Raw genomic sequence first — 14,556 nt, forward strand, 5'->3', positions numbered from 1 at the left:
CTTGACTTGTAACAGTTGAGTTGAATATAATTAATTAGACTTGTATGTGCTCATTTTTTTTTCTAAAACTTTATGTATGCTTTTATTTATGCTTGTGAAGTTTTGTTTATTCTTTCCCTGCCTTGTTTTACTCCAACACACTGCTTTTGTATGTAGGCCTATGAACTTCCAGCACATGCAATAATACATTACAATTAAGGAGGCTGAGAAATCCATGCAAAAAAAACCTGTTTTTTTATTGAGCTTTGAATCAGTTATGTGATAGCAGAGGCTGGTGTCAAAATAGGGGTAGCAGGGGGATATGGTTGGTCCAGAATTTGATGTCAAGCCCCTGGTGTGGTGTGACCACTGGGGCCATACAGGGAGTCCAGTTCGATTGTTCAGATCCCTTTTTTTCATAATAATATCAAGGGGTCCATTGGTGATGGTTGGCCCAGAATTTAATATTACGCCCCTCGTCCCAGCTTTTGGTGTGACCATTGCTCCCTTATGCTGGTGTCCTGCAGACGGGGCAGGTGCGGCTCCTCTCCACCCAAATCTGAAGGCAGTGGTTGTGCATCAAGTGGTTGCACGGAAACATGGAGACTCCATCGCCCTCCTTGTAGTCCTCCAAGCAGATGGGGCAACGTGTGTCCTCAGTCTCCATCTCGGGGCCGTAGATCCCAGGGGGAAAGCCACCGTTGTAATGCGTCATGATACTGTGGACCATCGTGGAGAGCTCGTGGTTTGTCTGACCCATGAATTGTTCCAGCAGCTCGATGGTGTTGAAGTCATCATCTCCACAGACCACCAGGAAGGCCAGCAGAGCGCAGAACTTGGCCATCATGTCTGCTGCACTCCGTGGGAGAGAAGCCAGAATAGTGGCCACCACAGGGTTGATGCGATCAAGCCCAAACACCTGAGGTGGAACGCGAGGTGGGTATCCATAACCGTAAGCAGGTCCTGCTCCAAGCCCAGACACCTGAGGTGCTGCGTGAGGTGGGTATCCATAACCGTAAGCAGGTCCAGCTCCAGGTATCCCATTGGGCTCAAACACCTGAGGTGCTGCGTGAGGTGGGTATCCATAACCGTAAGCAGGTCCAGCTCCAGGCTCAAACACCTGAGGTGCTGCCTGAGGTGGGTATCCATAACCGTAAGCAGGTCCAGCTCCAGGCATCCCATTGGGCTCAAACACTTGAGGTGGAGCGTGAGGTGGGTATCCATATGCTGGTCCTGCTCCAGGCATCTCCATGGGCTCAAACACCTGACGAGATACCATCGGCTGTGGGGATCTCGGGGCAGTTGCAGCCCTGGGCCGGGGACTGGCAGCTCCAGGCCTGGAGCTCATGGATGATGAGGATCCACCATTATCACCGCGGGCACCAAGTGCAGTGGAGGCTCCTGGCTGTGGGGGTCTCGGGGCAGTTGCAGCCCTGGGCCGGGGACTGGCAGCTCCAGGCCTGGATCTCTTGGATGATGCCCCTGGCTGGTCATCACGGAGGGCAGCAGGTTCCCCGGAGGGTCCTGGCTGTGGGCTGCTCTGCCCAGACGGGTTTGCTGGCTCAGAGGGTCTGTTACCGCTCTTCCACTTCCTTTTCCTCCCAATGTAACCCATTGGGCAGGGGAACAGGACACTAGAAATTTCACAAAATGATTTGGAATATTTAGTCCTACTGTACAACTGAAGCAAAATATTTGTAATCCAGAGGTAAAACTTTGAATTTCACAGTTTCATGTCAATAGGTAGGCTATACAGTAATCTAATATTTTACAATATTATATTGTTGTTTAATATTGTATACTGTATATCCCCTATATACTGTAATATTATTCAGGTAAATACAACAACAACAGTTAAATGTATTAGATTATTGTATACCTATTGATACATATTTAATAAATAATTAATGATTAAAATGTACATTATTATTATTATTATTATTATTATTATTATTAATAATAATATTCCTATTGTTATTATTATTAGAAAAAAACGTACCTCTGTTTATGGAAGGTTTGAGATCAGAAGTATAAATTTCAAGAAAAAAGGTTGATTTTCAACATAAGACTTGCACAACACTGTGTAGCATACCACAAAGAGTAGGCTAATGTTTGAGAATTGTCTGCCTCTGTTTAGAATCTTGTCCCCATTGACAGCACAGAGCATCTTGTGTTCTATTGAACATGTGCCAAGCATTGTCAGGTGTTCATGTGCCAATAGAACTAAAAGGCCTTGTGATGTAAGACTTCTTGTTACAGCAGCAGCCATTCATTCAAATCAATCAATTAAAAAGTATTTTTAAAAAAAATCTTATTTACGTATTCCTTTATTCATTCATCTATTCATTTATTTATTTCCGTTTTTGTTTGTCACATGAATAGAAATAGCCTACAAAAAGTATGTCAGAAAGATTCAAGATGTCTTTATACCACATTCTAGGTGTATAAGACAGTAACATTCTTTGTGTTTTAGGGATATTGTGTTTACCTCATTTAGCTTTATTTTGGTTTACTTTTGTCAGTCAATTGATTAAATAATGTAGATAAATAATGTTGTGCAATGCTTTTTCTGCCAACCTGCCGCGGCCCCCCTGGCACCCCATCGTGGCCCCCCCAGGGGTCCCCTGCCCCCCACTTTGAAAACCCCTGGGCTAAGCAATAACCCTACAGGCTACCGAAAGTGTGAAAGCCAGCAAAATGTCACTACAACACTAACTGTTGTAAATGTATCATGAAAATGGCGGTCGTTATTGGCCATGACGGCTGAGCCTCAATATGCTCATAAGGGTTGGAGCAGGCGTCACCCAACAGCCTTTCTCCTCCTCTTAAGGGTGCTTACCAAAATATTGTAATACTGAAAAATGAAAAAAGGTCGCACCATGCATAGGTTTCTTTATTACTTTTTTTTTGAGCCTCAATATGCACCATGCACTTCTGCTTGTGGTGCCACAGTGGTTGAATCTTCACAAGTAACTGTACTCAATTCTCAGCTGGGGCCACTGCAAGAGAAAGCCCACCTGGGAAACTCCATCTTCCATTGTCATTGTGACACAGCTCTCCACAGCACACACATGAACACTGCCCACTGCACACAATGAAATTGCATTTATGCCTCAAGCAACCTGGTTTCTGAGGGAGGGACAGACAAACTGGAGAGTTACTGCATGCACATCCACTGCTGAACAAAAATGAGAGGAAAGGAAGGAAGGAAGGAATGAAGGAAGGAAGGAAGGAAGGAAGGAAGGAGAAAGAGAAATCTGAACACAGAGGATCATCAAAGCATCTCTGGCCCAGACTGCATTCAACTTGGAAAGACAGACCTGATGCAGGGACCACAAGGCAAATGGACATCCAACCGAGATTTTTATGCATCATTAGTCTGCAGTGCATCACATAGGCCTATCACAAATCTGGTCACATGCCAGTCAGTCACATGCAACTGATGGGCTCCTTTTCAAGGCTCTATGCCTGTCATGTTCATGCTCTGATTGCTTGTGTGGGCTTACTTTGCTTCTTTTGCTTCTTTCCTTTGTACTTTTGGTAGACACACTTCCCTCTGTAAATAGGCCTACTTTTAAAAAATCTTTTAAAGTCTGGTTTTACAGAACAGTGTAATTGCTTTTAAATGTGGTGCTCATGGGTCTATGTTTCTTTTACCATGTTATTATTTAGTTTTAATCATAGAAATGTGAGTCTTGTCTTCTTGTGTTACATGTAATGTTTTGTTGTTTCGTCTGGTAGCGTTGATTCCATGTCTTTTGTGTTTTTCTTTTGTAACTTTTAACTTGGTTTTTTTTAGCTAAAATTTATGTATGCTTTTATTTATGCTTGTGAAGTTTTATTTATTCTTTCCCTGCCTTGTTTTACTTCAACACACTGCTTTTGTATGTAGGCCTATGAACCTCAAGCATATGCAAAAATACATTACAATTAAACTCACAGGGAGGCTGAGAAATCCATGCAAAAAAATATGTTTTTTTATTGAGCTTTGAATCAGTTATGTGATAGCGGAGGCTGGTGTCAAAATAGGGGTAGCTGGGGGGATATGGTTGGTCCAGAATTTGATGTCAAGCCCCTAGTGTGTGGTGTGACCACTGGGGCCCTACAGGGAGTCCAGTTCGATTGTTCAGATCCCTTTTTTTCATAATAGTATCAAGGGGTCCATTGGTGATGGTTGGCCCAGAATTTTATATTACGCCCCTCGTCCCAGCTTTTGGTGTGACCGCTGCTCCCCTACGCTGGTGTCCTGCAGACGGGGCAGGTGCGGCTCCTCTCCACCCAAATCTGAAGGCAGTGGTTGTGCATCAAGTGGTTGCACGGAAACATGGAGACTCCATCACCCTCCTTGTAGTCCTCCAAGCAGATGGGGCAACGTGTCTCCTCGGTCTCCATCTCGGGGCCGTAGACCCCGGGGGGAAAGCCGCCGTTGTAATGCGTCATGATGCTGTGGACCATCGTGGAGAGCTCATGGTTTGTCTGACCCATGAATTGTTCCAGCAGCTCGATGGTGTTGAAGTCATCATCTCCACAGACCACCAGGAAGGCCAGCAGAGCGCAGAACTTGGCCATCATGTCTGCTGCACTCCGTGGGAGAGAAGCCAGAATAGTGGCCACCACAGGGTTGATGCGATCAAGCCCAAACACCTGAGGTGGAACGCGAGGTGGGTATCCATAACCGTAAGCAGGTCCTGCTCCAAGCCCAGACACCTGAGGTGCTGCGTGAGGTGGGTATCCATTACCGTAAGCAGGTCCTGCTCCAGGCATCCCCATGGGCTCAAACACCTGAGGTGCTGCTTGAGGTGGGTATCCATAACCGTAAGCAGGTCCAGCTCCAGGCATCCCATTGGGCTCAAACACTTGAGGTGGAGCGTGAGGTGGGTATCCATAGGCATATGCTGGTCCTGCTCCAGGCATCTCCATGGACTCAAACACCTGACGAGATGCCACCGGCTGTGGGGATCTCGGGGCAGTTGCAGCCCTGGGCCGGGGACTGGCAGCTCCAGGCCTGGAGCTCATGGATGATGAGGATCCACCATTATCACCGCGGGCACCAAGTGCAGTGGAGGCTCCTGGCTGTGGGGGTCTCGGGGCAGTTGCAGCCCTGGGCCGGGGACTGGCAGCTCCAGGCCTGGATCTCTTGGATGATGCCCCTGGCTGGTCATCACGGAGGGCAGCAGGTTCCCCGGAGGGTCCTGGCTGTGGGCTGCTCTGCCCAGACGGGTTTGCTGGCTCAGAGGGTCTGTTACCGCTCTTCCACTTCCTTTTCCTCCCAATGTAACCCATTGGGCAGGGGAACAGGACACTAGAAATTTCACAAAATGATTTGGAATATTTAGTCCTACTGTACAACTGAAGCAAAATATTTGTAATCCAGAGGTAAAACTTTGAATTGCACAGTTTCATGTCAATAGGTAGGCTATACAGTAATCTAATATTTTACAATATTATATAGTTATTTAATATTGTATACTGTATATCCCCCTATATACTGTAATATTATTCAGGTAAATACAACAACAACAGTTAAATGTATTAGATTACTGTATACCTGGATACATATTTAATAAATAATTAATGATTAAAATGTACATTATTATTATTATTATTAATAATAATAATAATAATAATATTCCTATCGTTATTATTATTAGAAAAAAACTTACCTCTGTTTATGGAAGGTTTGAGATCAGAAGTATAAATTTCAAGAAAAAAGGTTGATTTTCAACATAAGACTTGCACAACACTGTGTAGCATACCACAAAGAGTAGGCTAATGTTTGAGAATTGTCTGCCTCTGTTTAGAATCTTGTCCCCATTGACAGCACAGAGCATCTTGTGTTCTATTGAACATGTGCCAAGCATTGTCAGGTGTTCATGTGCCAATAGAACTAAAAGGCCTTATGATGTAAGACTTCTTGTTACAGCAGCAGCCATTCATTAAAATCAATCAATTAAAAAGTATTTATTTATTTATTTTTATTTTATTTACGTATTCCTTTATTCATTCATCTATTCATTTATTTATTTCCGTTTTTGTTTGTCACATGAATAGAAATAGCCTACAAAAAGTATGTCAGAAAGATTCAAGATGTCTTTATACCACATTCTAGGTGTATAAGACAGTAACATTCTTTGTGTTTTAGGGATATTGTGTTTACCTCATTTTGCTTTATTTTGGTTTACTTTTGTCAGTCAATTGATTAAATAATGTAGATAAATAATGTTGTGCAATGCTTTTTCTGCCAACCTGCCGGGGGCCCCCTGGCACCCCATCGTGGCCCCCCAGGGGTCCCCTGCCCCCCACTTTGAAAACCCCTGGGCTAAGCAATAACCCTACAGGCTACCGAAAGTGTGAAAGCCAGCAAAATGTCACTACAACACTAACTGTTGTAAATGTATCATGAAATTGGTGGTAGTTATTGGCCATGACAGCTGAGCCTCAATATGCTCATAAGGGTTGGAGCAGGCGTCACCCAACAGCCTTTCTCCTCCTCTTAAGGGTGCTTACCAAAATATTGTAATACTGAAAAATGAAAAAAGGTCGCACCATGCATAGGTTTCTTTATTACTTTTTTTTTTTTTGAGCCTCAATATGCACCATGCACTTCTGCTTGTGGTGTCACAGTGGTTGAATCTTCACAAGTAACTGGGCTCAATTCTCAGCTGGGGCCACTGAAAGAGAAAGCCCACCTGGGAAACTCCATCTTCCATTGTCATTGTGACACAGCTCTCCACAGCACACACATGAACACTGCCCACTGCACACAATGAAATTGCATTTATGCCTCAAGCAACCTGGTTTCTGAGGGAGGGACAGACAAACTGGAGAGTTACTGCATGCACGACTTCCATTGTCATTGTGACACTGCTCTCCACAGCACACAAGTGAACACTGCACACAATGAAATTGCATTTATGCCTCAAGCAACCTGGTTTCTGAGGGAGGGACAGACAAACTGGAGAGTTACTGCATGCACATCCACTGCTGAACAAAAATGAGAGGGAAGGAAGGAAGGAAGGAAGGAAGGAAGGAAGGAAGGAAGGAAGGAAGGAAGGAAGGAAGGAAGGAAGGAAGGAAGGAAGGAAGGAAGGAAGGAAGGAGAAAGAGAAATCTGAACACAGAGGATCATCAAAGCATCTCTGGCCCAGACTGCATTCAACTTGGAAAGACAGACCTGATGCAGGGACCACAAGGCAAATGGACATCCAACCAAGATTTTTATGCATCATTAGTCTGCAGTGCATCACATAGGCCTATCACAAATCTGGTCACATGCCAGTCAGTCACATGCAACTGATGGGCTCCTTTTCAAGGCTCTATGCCTGTCATGTTCATGCTGAAGTAAATACAGTTAGTAGGCCTACTGGATATGCTGCTGAGAATATTATTAAACTTTTCTGCTGACTCTGGTGGGCTAAACAGTTTTTCCACCAGATGGCAGTAATGAAGCATTACTCTGTGCGATAATTATTTTGTTGAAAAGACGGTGAACGCATTCAATTAAAATGAAATGAAATGTTTGGTGTTTACTTACACACAACAAACACTTCTGGCAGACATCAAACAATGAATTAAATAATAATAATAATAATAACGGTTTCTTTTTTTTCTTTTTTTTTTGCTGATGGTAGGCCTTTATCGACACACCTCCTCAAACGTCATTACGTTAGGCTCTAGCTGTCAAAACACGGAAGTAGCCTACAGCTGTGCGCCCACGCGAGTGCTGCTGGTCATGCATTTTTAGTTTATTTTAATGTTTTCACAATGTCAGCGAAGCCCGAAGAGGAGCTGATAAAAGAATGGGAAAGGTTGGACTGTTCAGCTTTTCCACCTTACGCGGTGATGGGAATCCACACGTTAACCAAACAGTTTAGACCAGCGTATTTAGCTTGTTTCACTTCTCATTCACCATTTGCACTTTCAACGATAGTCTGTTTTACGGGACACATTGATTCACCGAATGTGTTCTTTTTCTAGACAGGTGTAATGTGGGTAGTTCTAGCGTTCATTTTAACCTCTGCTGAATCAATGCCAATCAGGGTAGCATGCATTAATGGCTTCTGAATCCCTGATATGTTCATTAGGCCACACAGTATGCACAGCAATAATGAGTAGGCCTAGACCACTTTTGTTCCGTCGGGCTTACAGCAGAATAAGGTTAATGTATCCTGAATCAGGTGTCATTTCACAGTCATGTTGATATGCATGTTTCTTTTGGTGAAATTCAGCTTTCAAATGTTGACTGCACTCATAGCCTACAGACCCAAGTCCCACTATCATAGGCTACTTGATTTTAAGCACGAGACACCTTTGTAGGCTATTTCTCACTTGGTGACAACCACACACACTTGACACCATCTAAAGCAAATTTGTTTATCAGAGTCTCATCAGAGACAAACAACTAAGGATATGAACTGATGAAAATGAGCTTTGGATTGTGCTGTTGCGAGATTTTGAATAAAACTTACATCATAGTGACGTCTTGTCTGCCATCACGAGTAACAGGAAAGGACAGGAGGTACTAGATTGGCTCAAACACTGTGTGCATTCCAATATGCGACCTTGCGTCCTCCACTTGTGCTTGTGGCCTCACCCCGCCTCCTGGCCCCTCCGCTGTGGAGAAAACAATTAATTTTCCCAGCTGTCAGCGAAGCCAAAACATTTTTTTGGGACTATTCTTCATTCCCCATCCCAATTGCAAATGAGAAAATGACATTACAGTTGAGCTTTTGCGAGATATTGAAATATAATGCTGTTGTCATTGATGTCATCATGACATATTACTTCCTGGTACGAGGCCGCAAGCACAAGTGGAGGACTTAAGGTCACATATTGGAACGCACACACTGTGAGTTAGTTAGTGGGTAATTTCTAGTAGGCCTATGCTAACTCCCGTCCTCCCATGCTCCCTTGCCTGCTTGTGGCCTTGGGATGACGTCACTAATATGACAGAAGTGTATTTCAATATCTCGCAAAAGCGCCATTCTAATGTCATTTTCTCATTTGCAATCAGGATGGTGAATGAAGGATAGTCCCCCAAAAGTTGGTTTGACATCAGGGAAACTATTGTTTTCGGAGGCCACAAGCACAGGCCAAGGACGTGTGTCCGCATATTGGCAAGGACCCAGTGTCACATGTCCGCTATTGCAGTGGTGTAGTCTACGTAGAACGCGGGTATACGGAGTATACCCACTTCTAAATTTCAGGGACTTCAGTATACCCACTTAAAATTGATTGATCCATTGTTTTGAATAGCACAAATATATACAGTATACCCACTTCAAAAAATTCTCAAATATACAGTATACCCACTTCAAAAAAGTAGACTACACCACTGCGCTATTGGGCTCGTTTTTGATGGAGCAGTGCTGTGAAAGTTGTGCAGCGCACATGTGCACTGCAACACGCGTAAAGCATCCTGGTTAGAAATTGGGTGCACAACGTTTGCATATGGGAGTAAGGGCATACGACTTCATTGCGAGCGTCGACGTTGCGCAACGGACGTCAGCGAGAACTTGTTGTCACGATGTGGGTGTTATTAAATACAGCGCATTTAAAGTCGGCCACAAATATGAACGAGACGATGAGCTCGCACCGGTTTGCTCTACTAACACACCACGTGTGAGGAGTGGGGGGACAGGCAGTGAGGAGGAGCTGAAGTGGGGACCTGCGCAAACTTGTGTAGAGGTGTGAGACAAGACCCATATACACACGTGAGTGAGTTGTTGACCAACCAGTTCATGGGCGCGTGACCTCGGAGGCAGTCCGCCGACGAGCGCCGACGAGCGTTGAAGGGGATAAGCAACTGCAGAGGTTGCAAGATCTGACTGCAGCCGCATTCATCCCGCGATAGTTTTACACCATGTGACATGTCACCTCGTCAACGCAACGTCGACGAAATTTCGAAGTTTGACAGGAAATCTAACCGTCATGCAGCATTTTCCATCCAGGGTGCATTGCTGTCTAAATGCGCATGCATGCGTTAACACATCTCGATCGCACCTAGTGACTTCTCTGCCGCATTTATGTCACATGGTGTTAAGTCATCGCGGACACAGATAAGATAATATAAACTTAATTGTCTGTTTGCACAGAAATTTGTCTTGCATGTTGACACTTTTCCACAATCCACATGTAAACGCACATTAAAGACACATAAACACATAAACAGCTGGGCAGTCACTGCGCTGCCATGAGACCTCCTCTTTGTCCTCTGTAATCTACCCTGATTGGCATTCATGCCGCTGACGTGAATTGCAGGTGTAGTCCACATGTTTGTGAGGCAGTTCACTCGCTGCTTCAAGTGCGAAGCAGTGTTGTTTTTTATGTGTTAGGAAGTCACGTTATATACAGTATTTCTGTCCACCTTTCTTGCTAAGCATTCAACCCCACCGTTCTAAGACCAAGCAGATCTTATTTAGCCTGGTTCCTACCAGACCTCTGTGTGTTTGAGCTCTGGAGCTAGTAGTGGAGCTCATGAAGCTGTGCGGAACTACAGGTTGGGCAAGAGCCAGGCAAGATCTCATTGTGATCAAGCAAAAATCTGCTTCATCGCAAGCATGACTATTGTTCTGTCCCCTGTGTGTGTGCAGAGAGCAGGCGCGACTGAAGGGGCTGCTCCAGGAGGGGGACACGGAGGAGTGGCAGAGGAGCCCCACCCTCGAGGGGCTGCAGCGGGTCGGGGGAGTGGACCTGTCCTTCATCAAAGGAGACGACGTCAGAGCCTGCGCACAGCTGGTCGTCCTCAGCTACCCAGACATGGAGGTAGTGCATAACATGCTGTAAACCAGGGATGGGCAACTGGAGGCCCGGGGGCCACATGCGGCCCGCCTCCCCACTCAGTGGGCCCATAGATAAAACATAATAAAAAAAATAAAAAATAAAGACCAGATTAAAAAAAAAATCCCTACTGAATTAATCCATCGTAATTCTACTAAAAACACTCCTATTCCTTCCAAAGAATATCGGCAGTCAGTAAGCAAAGAATGTGTATGGCCCCCATGCTCAATAAGTGGCCCGCGGGACATTTGTGGGAGGAATTTGGAAAAACTGTCCCTCTGCGACTTTTAATTGAGTACCCCTGGGGGTTATCGTAATTATGCTGTTATTGTAATCATATGGTTATATGATTAAAAACAAAGTTCCTTTTATTGCGTACATTCAGTGGAACCTGTAGCATGTCCTTACCCATGTTCAAACAATGAATTTGGTGAAATAAGCTAAACAGTTGAAATAAAACAAAAAAATGAGCTTGAATTGAAAGAAAAAAAAAATAACGGGATTTAATCTGCACAGCACAGCTAGTAGAGTAGAGAATCATTTATTGATCCAATGGTAGACTTGATATTAGATAAGAAATTTGAGTTTGCGCACTTGTTGACTTTAATCATGTCTACGTTAACACTCCTGCAACAGTTGGCGTACCCACATGGCTACTCCAGCCACCACCAGCATCATGCCCCCGCCCACCCCTCTCCCTTCAGTTATCAAGCAGCCCTGTTGTTCCAGCCCTCATTTGCTGATGTAATCTACAACACTAATTAGATTCTCTGCAATAAGACTGTCACATCGATTTATTTGTGATGTAGCCTCCGCTGCCAGAGTAATCTCCCTTCCTCCATCCCCCTCTCCCTCCCTCCATCCCCCTCTCCCTCCTTCCATCCCTCCACTGCTCTCTCCATCCCTCCATGGCTCTCTTGTTTCCTCCCTCCTTCATTCCAGTACCTCCCATGAAAAGCCACATCACCCCTTTCTCAGACCATGCCCACATTAAGCCATGTAAACATCACTACTGTGCGTCATCGTATTGTGAAATCTGTATTTTCACTGTATAGACCATTGGTTTTCGAAGTGGGGTCTTAGCTTTTAAGTCCAACTTATTTCATGTTTTTATGTGCTTCGGATACTGAGATATTTAGAATGAACAGGCAGAGGGCACCCTTTCACAAAAAGGGCTTAGGCAAGAGCCCGAATGCAACGTATATGTGTCTCCAGGCACCAAAGGTCAAACAACATACAAGTCATCAGGCTAAAATTCATTGATTGCATTAGCTGTGGTTGCGCCACCCTTATGTGTGCTACTACTAAGACGTCATTTCCCCGGCAACTGACATTTACAAGCTTTTGAGATGGTTGCTGCTCTTAACCCCAGAAGATAAGATAGAGGGGGTTGGACAGTCAATAATTAAGCGGTCTACAGTCTGTAAAAAGAGAGAGGTCAACCCGGCGCTCAGGTGTGTGGAAAAAATGTCCAAAATGGTGCTTTTGGGGTTGGGAAATCCAGAATTAGGAAAGCAGAAGGTCCCAGGCACTCAGAGGTAAATCAATCCGAAGAAGGAGGTATATTAAAAAGCCTTTATTATCTGTGGCTACTCATAATTGAAATTAAAATGCAAGGTGTCTCCCTGACCTCTCTCTGTCTGGTGACCCCTTTTCCTCTGTCCTCCCCTAAGGGCTTCCGCACACCGGCTCCGACAAAGTGCTGAGCACTGCTCAGCTAAAATTCGATTCCATTGTTTTCAATAGAACCACGCACACTGGCGCCGATGTCCGCGGACATTCGCCAATGTCGGATAGCAATTAGAGACAAGTTCTATTTTGTCGGTGCCGCCCGTTGACTATCAATGCAATGTTCGGGTGAAATTGGGTTTGGAGGTCCGAATTATGTCGGAAGCGAAAGTGCGCCGCAGTGCTGTCGGAGCCAGTGTGTGGCCGGCCTAATGCGGTATTGTCATGGCAAGCCGATTTACTTGCATTAAGTTGAAGATTGCTGAACTTTTCTCTTTTTGGAGGCTTTTTTTATGCTTTAATTAGGATAGGAGAATGTGAGAGTATGGATGAGTGGGAGAGACAGGGGAAGTATAATGGGCCGGAATCGAACCCGGATTCCCAGCGTAATGGTATGGCGTCTTAGCTCATTGAGCCACTGTTCCCCCGAGATTGCTGAACTTTTTGCCGTGCCACAACAGCAATTCTCATCCTACCCCATAATACTGTGCGGGAGGGGTACTCTCTTCACATACAAATTAATACAATAGTGCAAAGCGAAGTTCGCATTGTATGGTCAGTCGATCAGCAACATAATGCATTGTCAATTGCAGTGCAACTTCGAGACTTGCGCGGATAGACATGGGCACTGACTGATGTTTAGGAGCTTATTGAGATTTTTACAACTCTTAACCCGAAGGGGGTCTAAGATGGAGGCGGTTGAGCAGTTAATAATTAAGTGGTCCATTCGGCGTTGACCTTTCCGAGAAGAGTCCCCCTTGCCTCTCACTCTCTATCTCTCTCACAATCATGATCTCTCCCTCCTCCCTCTCTCTCTCTCTCTCTCTCTCTCTCTCTCTCTCTCTCTCTCTCTCTCTATCTCTCTCTCCCTCTCTCTCCCCTTCTCTCTCTGTTTGTATCTCTCTCTTGACCCCTTCTTCCTCTCTCCACCAGTTCAACATCGATCCCAGCGCCTTCTCTTTTCTTCCTAGACATCCCCATCTTCTCTGTTTTGTCTGTGATCGTTGTTTACTTGGGCTAAATGAAGGGCTTCTCAGGGGTTTGTGTTGGTCTGACATTTAAAGTCCAGGGCTCCCTGAAGAAGCCTTGAGCTCTGTGAGGAGAGGAGGAGAGGAGGATGCGATGGATGGTCTGACATCTCTGCTATCAGCTCACCACTTTAATCTTTTTTTATATTCCCTAAAGCCTTCTATCGTAACATCATTAGCTTAGCCTAGGGGCTGTAGAGAACTGTTGAGTTGCCGTGTGTGAGTGTTGTGTTTGTAAGGAAGTGTGTGTGTGTGTGTGTGTATCTGTGTGTGTGTCTGCCTTTGCCTGTGTGGGCATTTGTAAAGGATCGGGAGTGTGTGTGTGTGTTTTTCACTGATGGCTCTCTCTCTCTCTGCCTTGTGTTTACATCCTTTTAGATGTCACTGATTCTTGAGAAAGTGGCTAAAACAGGTTGTAATCTTGAAAGAAAAAAACGAAGTGAATTACAAAATAATATGGTATATCCTCGTAGACAAAGGTCTTGGCTTTTCAGAAATGCACAAGGCCAATCTCCAATTTTCCTTTTTTTCAGAAATCAGGTTTTTCTCCGATCATACCTTGTTTTTTGTCAACACCGTCAGACAATTAAAAGCAATAAAAAGTGTATTGATTTGGTTGCATATGTATCTGGAGTTTTTAAGTGATTGTGTGTGTTTTTTGGTTCACACATACGCCTTTAAATGTTGAAAATTCACTTTTATTCTATTTTAATACTGCTTCATGTGTTCTAATTTAAAAATATGTGCTGTCAGACAATGCTTACTTAATGGCTAAATAGATCAAACAATTTTTTGTAATTTCACAAATATTCGTGTAGGCTGAAATTTGCTATTACTTTGATAATTCAACAACTACAAAGGAAAATTTTGTAAGCACATTAATTTAAAATGTCCAAAACTTCTTCTTACGGTGGTGACTTAAGAACTGACGGTGGTGACAGTAATCTGAAGGTGGTGAAAGTGACCTAATTATTACCTACAGTACATTTAGCAAAATAAATAACCCTGTCAAGTCAATGACATCTACTATAAACACTTTATT

General features: G+C 44.3%; 3 protein-coding genes across 3 annotated transcripts in view; 1 reads left to right on the forward strand and 2 right to left on the reverse strand.

Annotated features, from left to right (window-relative positions):
* Positions 1-238: 238 nt before the first annotated feature.
* Positions 239-2,105, reverse strand: LOC134465469 (basic proline-rich protein-like). Its single transcript, XM_063219177.1, has 2 exons — positions 1,979-2,105; positions 239-1,613 (listed from the first exon to the last, which is right to left on the reverse strand). The coding sequence occupies exon 2, from the start codon at positions 1,592-1,594 to the stop codon at positions 488-490; it is 1,107 nt and encodes a 368-aa protein (XP_063075247.1). The 5' UTR covers positions 1,595-1,613; positions 1,979-2,105; the 3' UTR covers positions 239-487.
* Positions 2,106-3,934: 1,829 nt separating this feature from the next.
* Positions 3,935-5,769, reverse strand: LOC134465543 (basic proline-rich protein-like). The gene is made up of 2 exons (XM_063219303.1): positions 5,643-5,769; positions 3,935-5,281 (listed from the first exon to the last, which is right to left on the reverse strand). The coding sequence occupies exon 2, from the start codon at positions 5,260-5,262 to the stop codon at positions 4,213-4,215; it is 1,050 nt and encodes a 349-aa protein (XP_063075373.1). The 5' UTR covers positions 5,263-5,281; positions 5,643-5,769; the 3' UTR covers positions 3,935-4,212.
* A 1,904-nt stretch (positions 5,770-7,673) lies between these two features.
* Positions 7,674-14,556, forward strand: part of LOC134465622 (endonuclease V-like) — a 144,022-nt gene continuing 137,139 nt past the window's right edge. The window contains exons 1-2 of the mRNA XM_063219421.1: positions 7,674-7,787; positions 10,572-10,743. Coding sequence (XP_063075491.1) covers positions 7,744-7,787; positions 10,572-10,743 — 216 coding nt within the window. The 5' untranslated portion in view covers positions 7,674-7,743. The remainder of the gene's footprint in view (positions 7,788-10,571; positions 10,744-14,556) is intronic.

This window comes from Engraulis encrasicolus, chromosome 1 (genome assembly GCF_034702125.1).
Source record: "Engraulis encrasicolus isolate BLACKSEA-1 chromosome 1, IST_EnEncr_1.0, whole genome shotgun sequence".
Lineage (NCBI taxonomy): Eukaryota > Metazoa > Chordata > Actinopteri > Clupeiformes > Engraulidae > Engraulis > Engraulis encrasicolus.

Bases quoted from the DNA above. Each gene is read 5' to 3' on its own strand.
- LOC134465543 (XM_063219303.1), bottom strand. From the start codon at position 5,262: ATGGGTTACATTGGGAGGAAAAGGAAGTGGAAGAGCGGTAACAGACCC.
- LOC134465469 (XM_063219177.1), bottom strand. From the start codon at position 1,594: ATGGGTTACATTGGGAGGAAAAGGAAGTGGAAGAGCGGTAACAGACCC.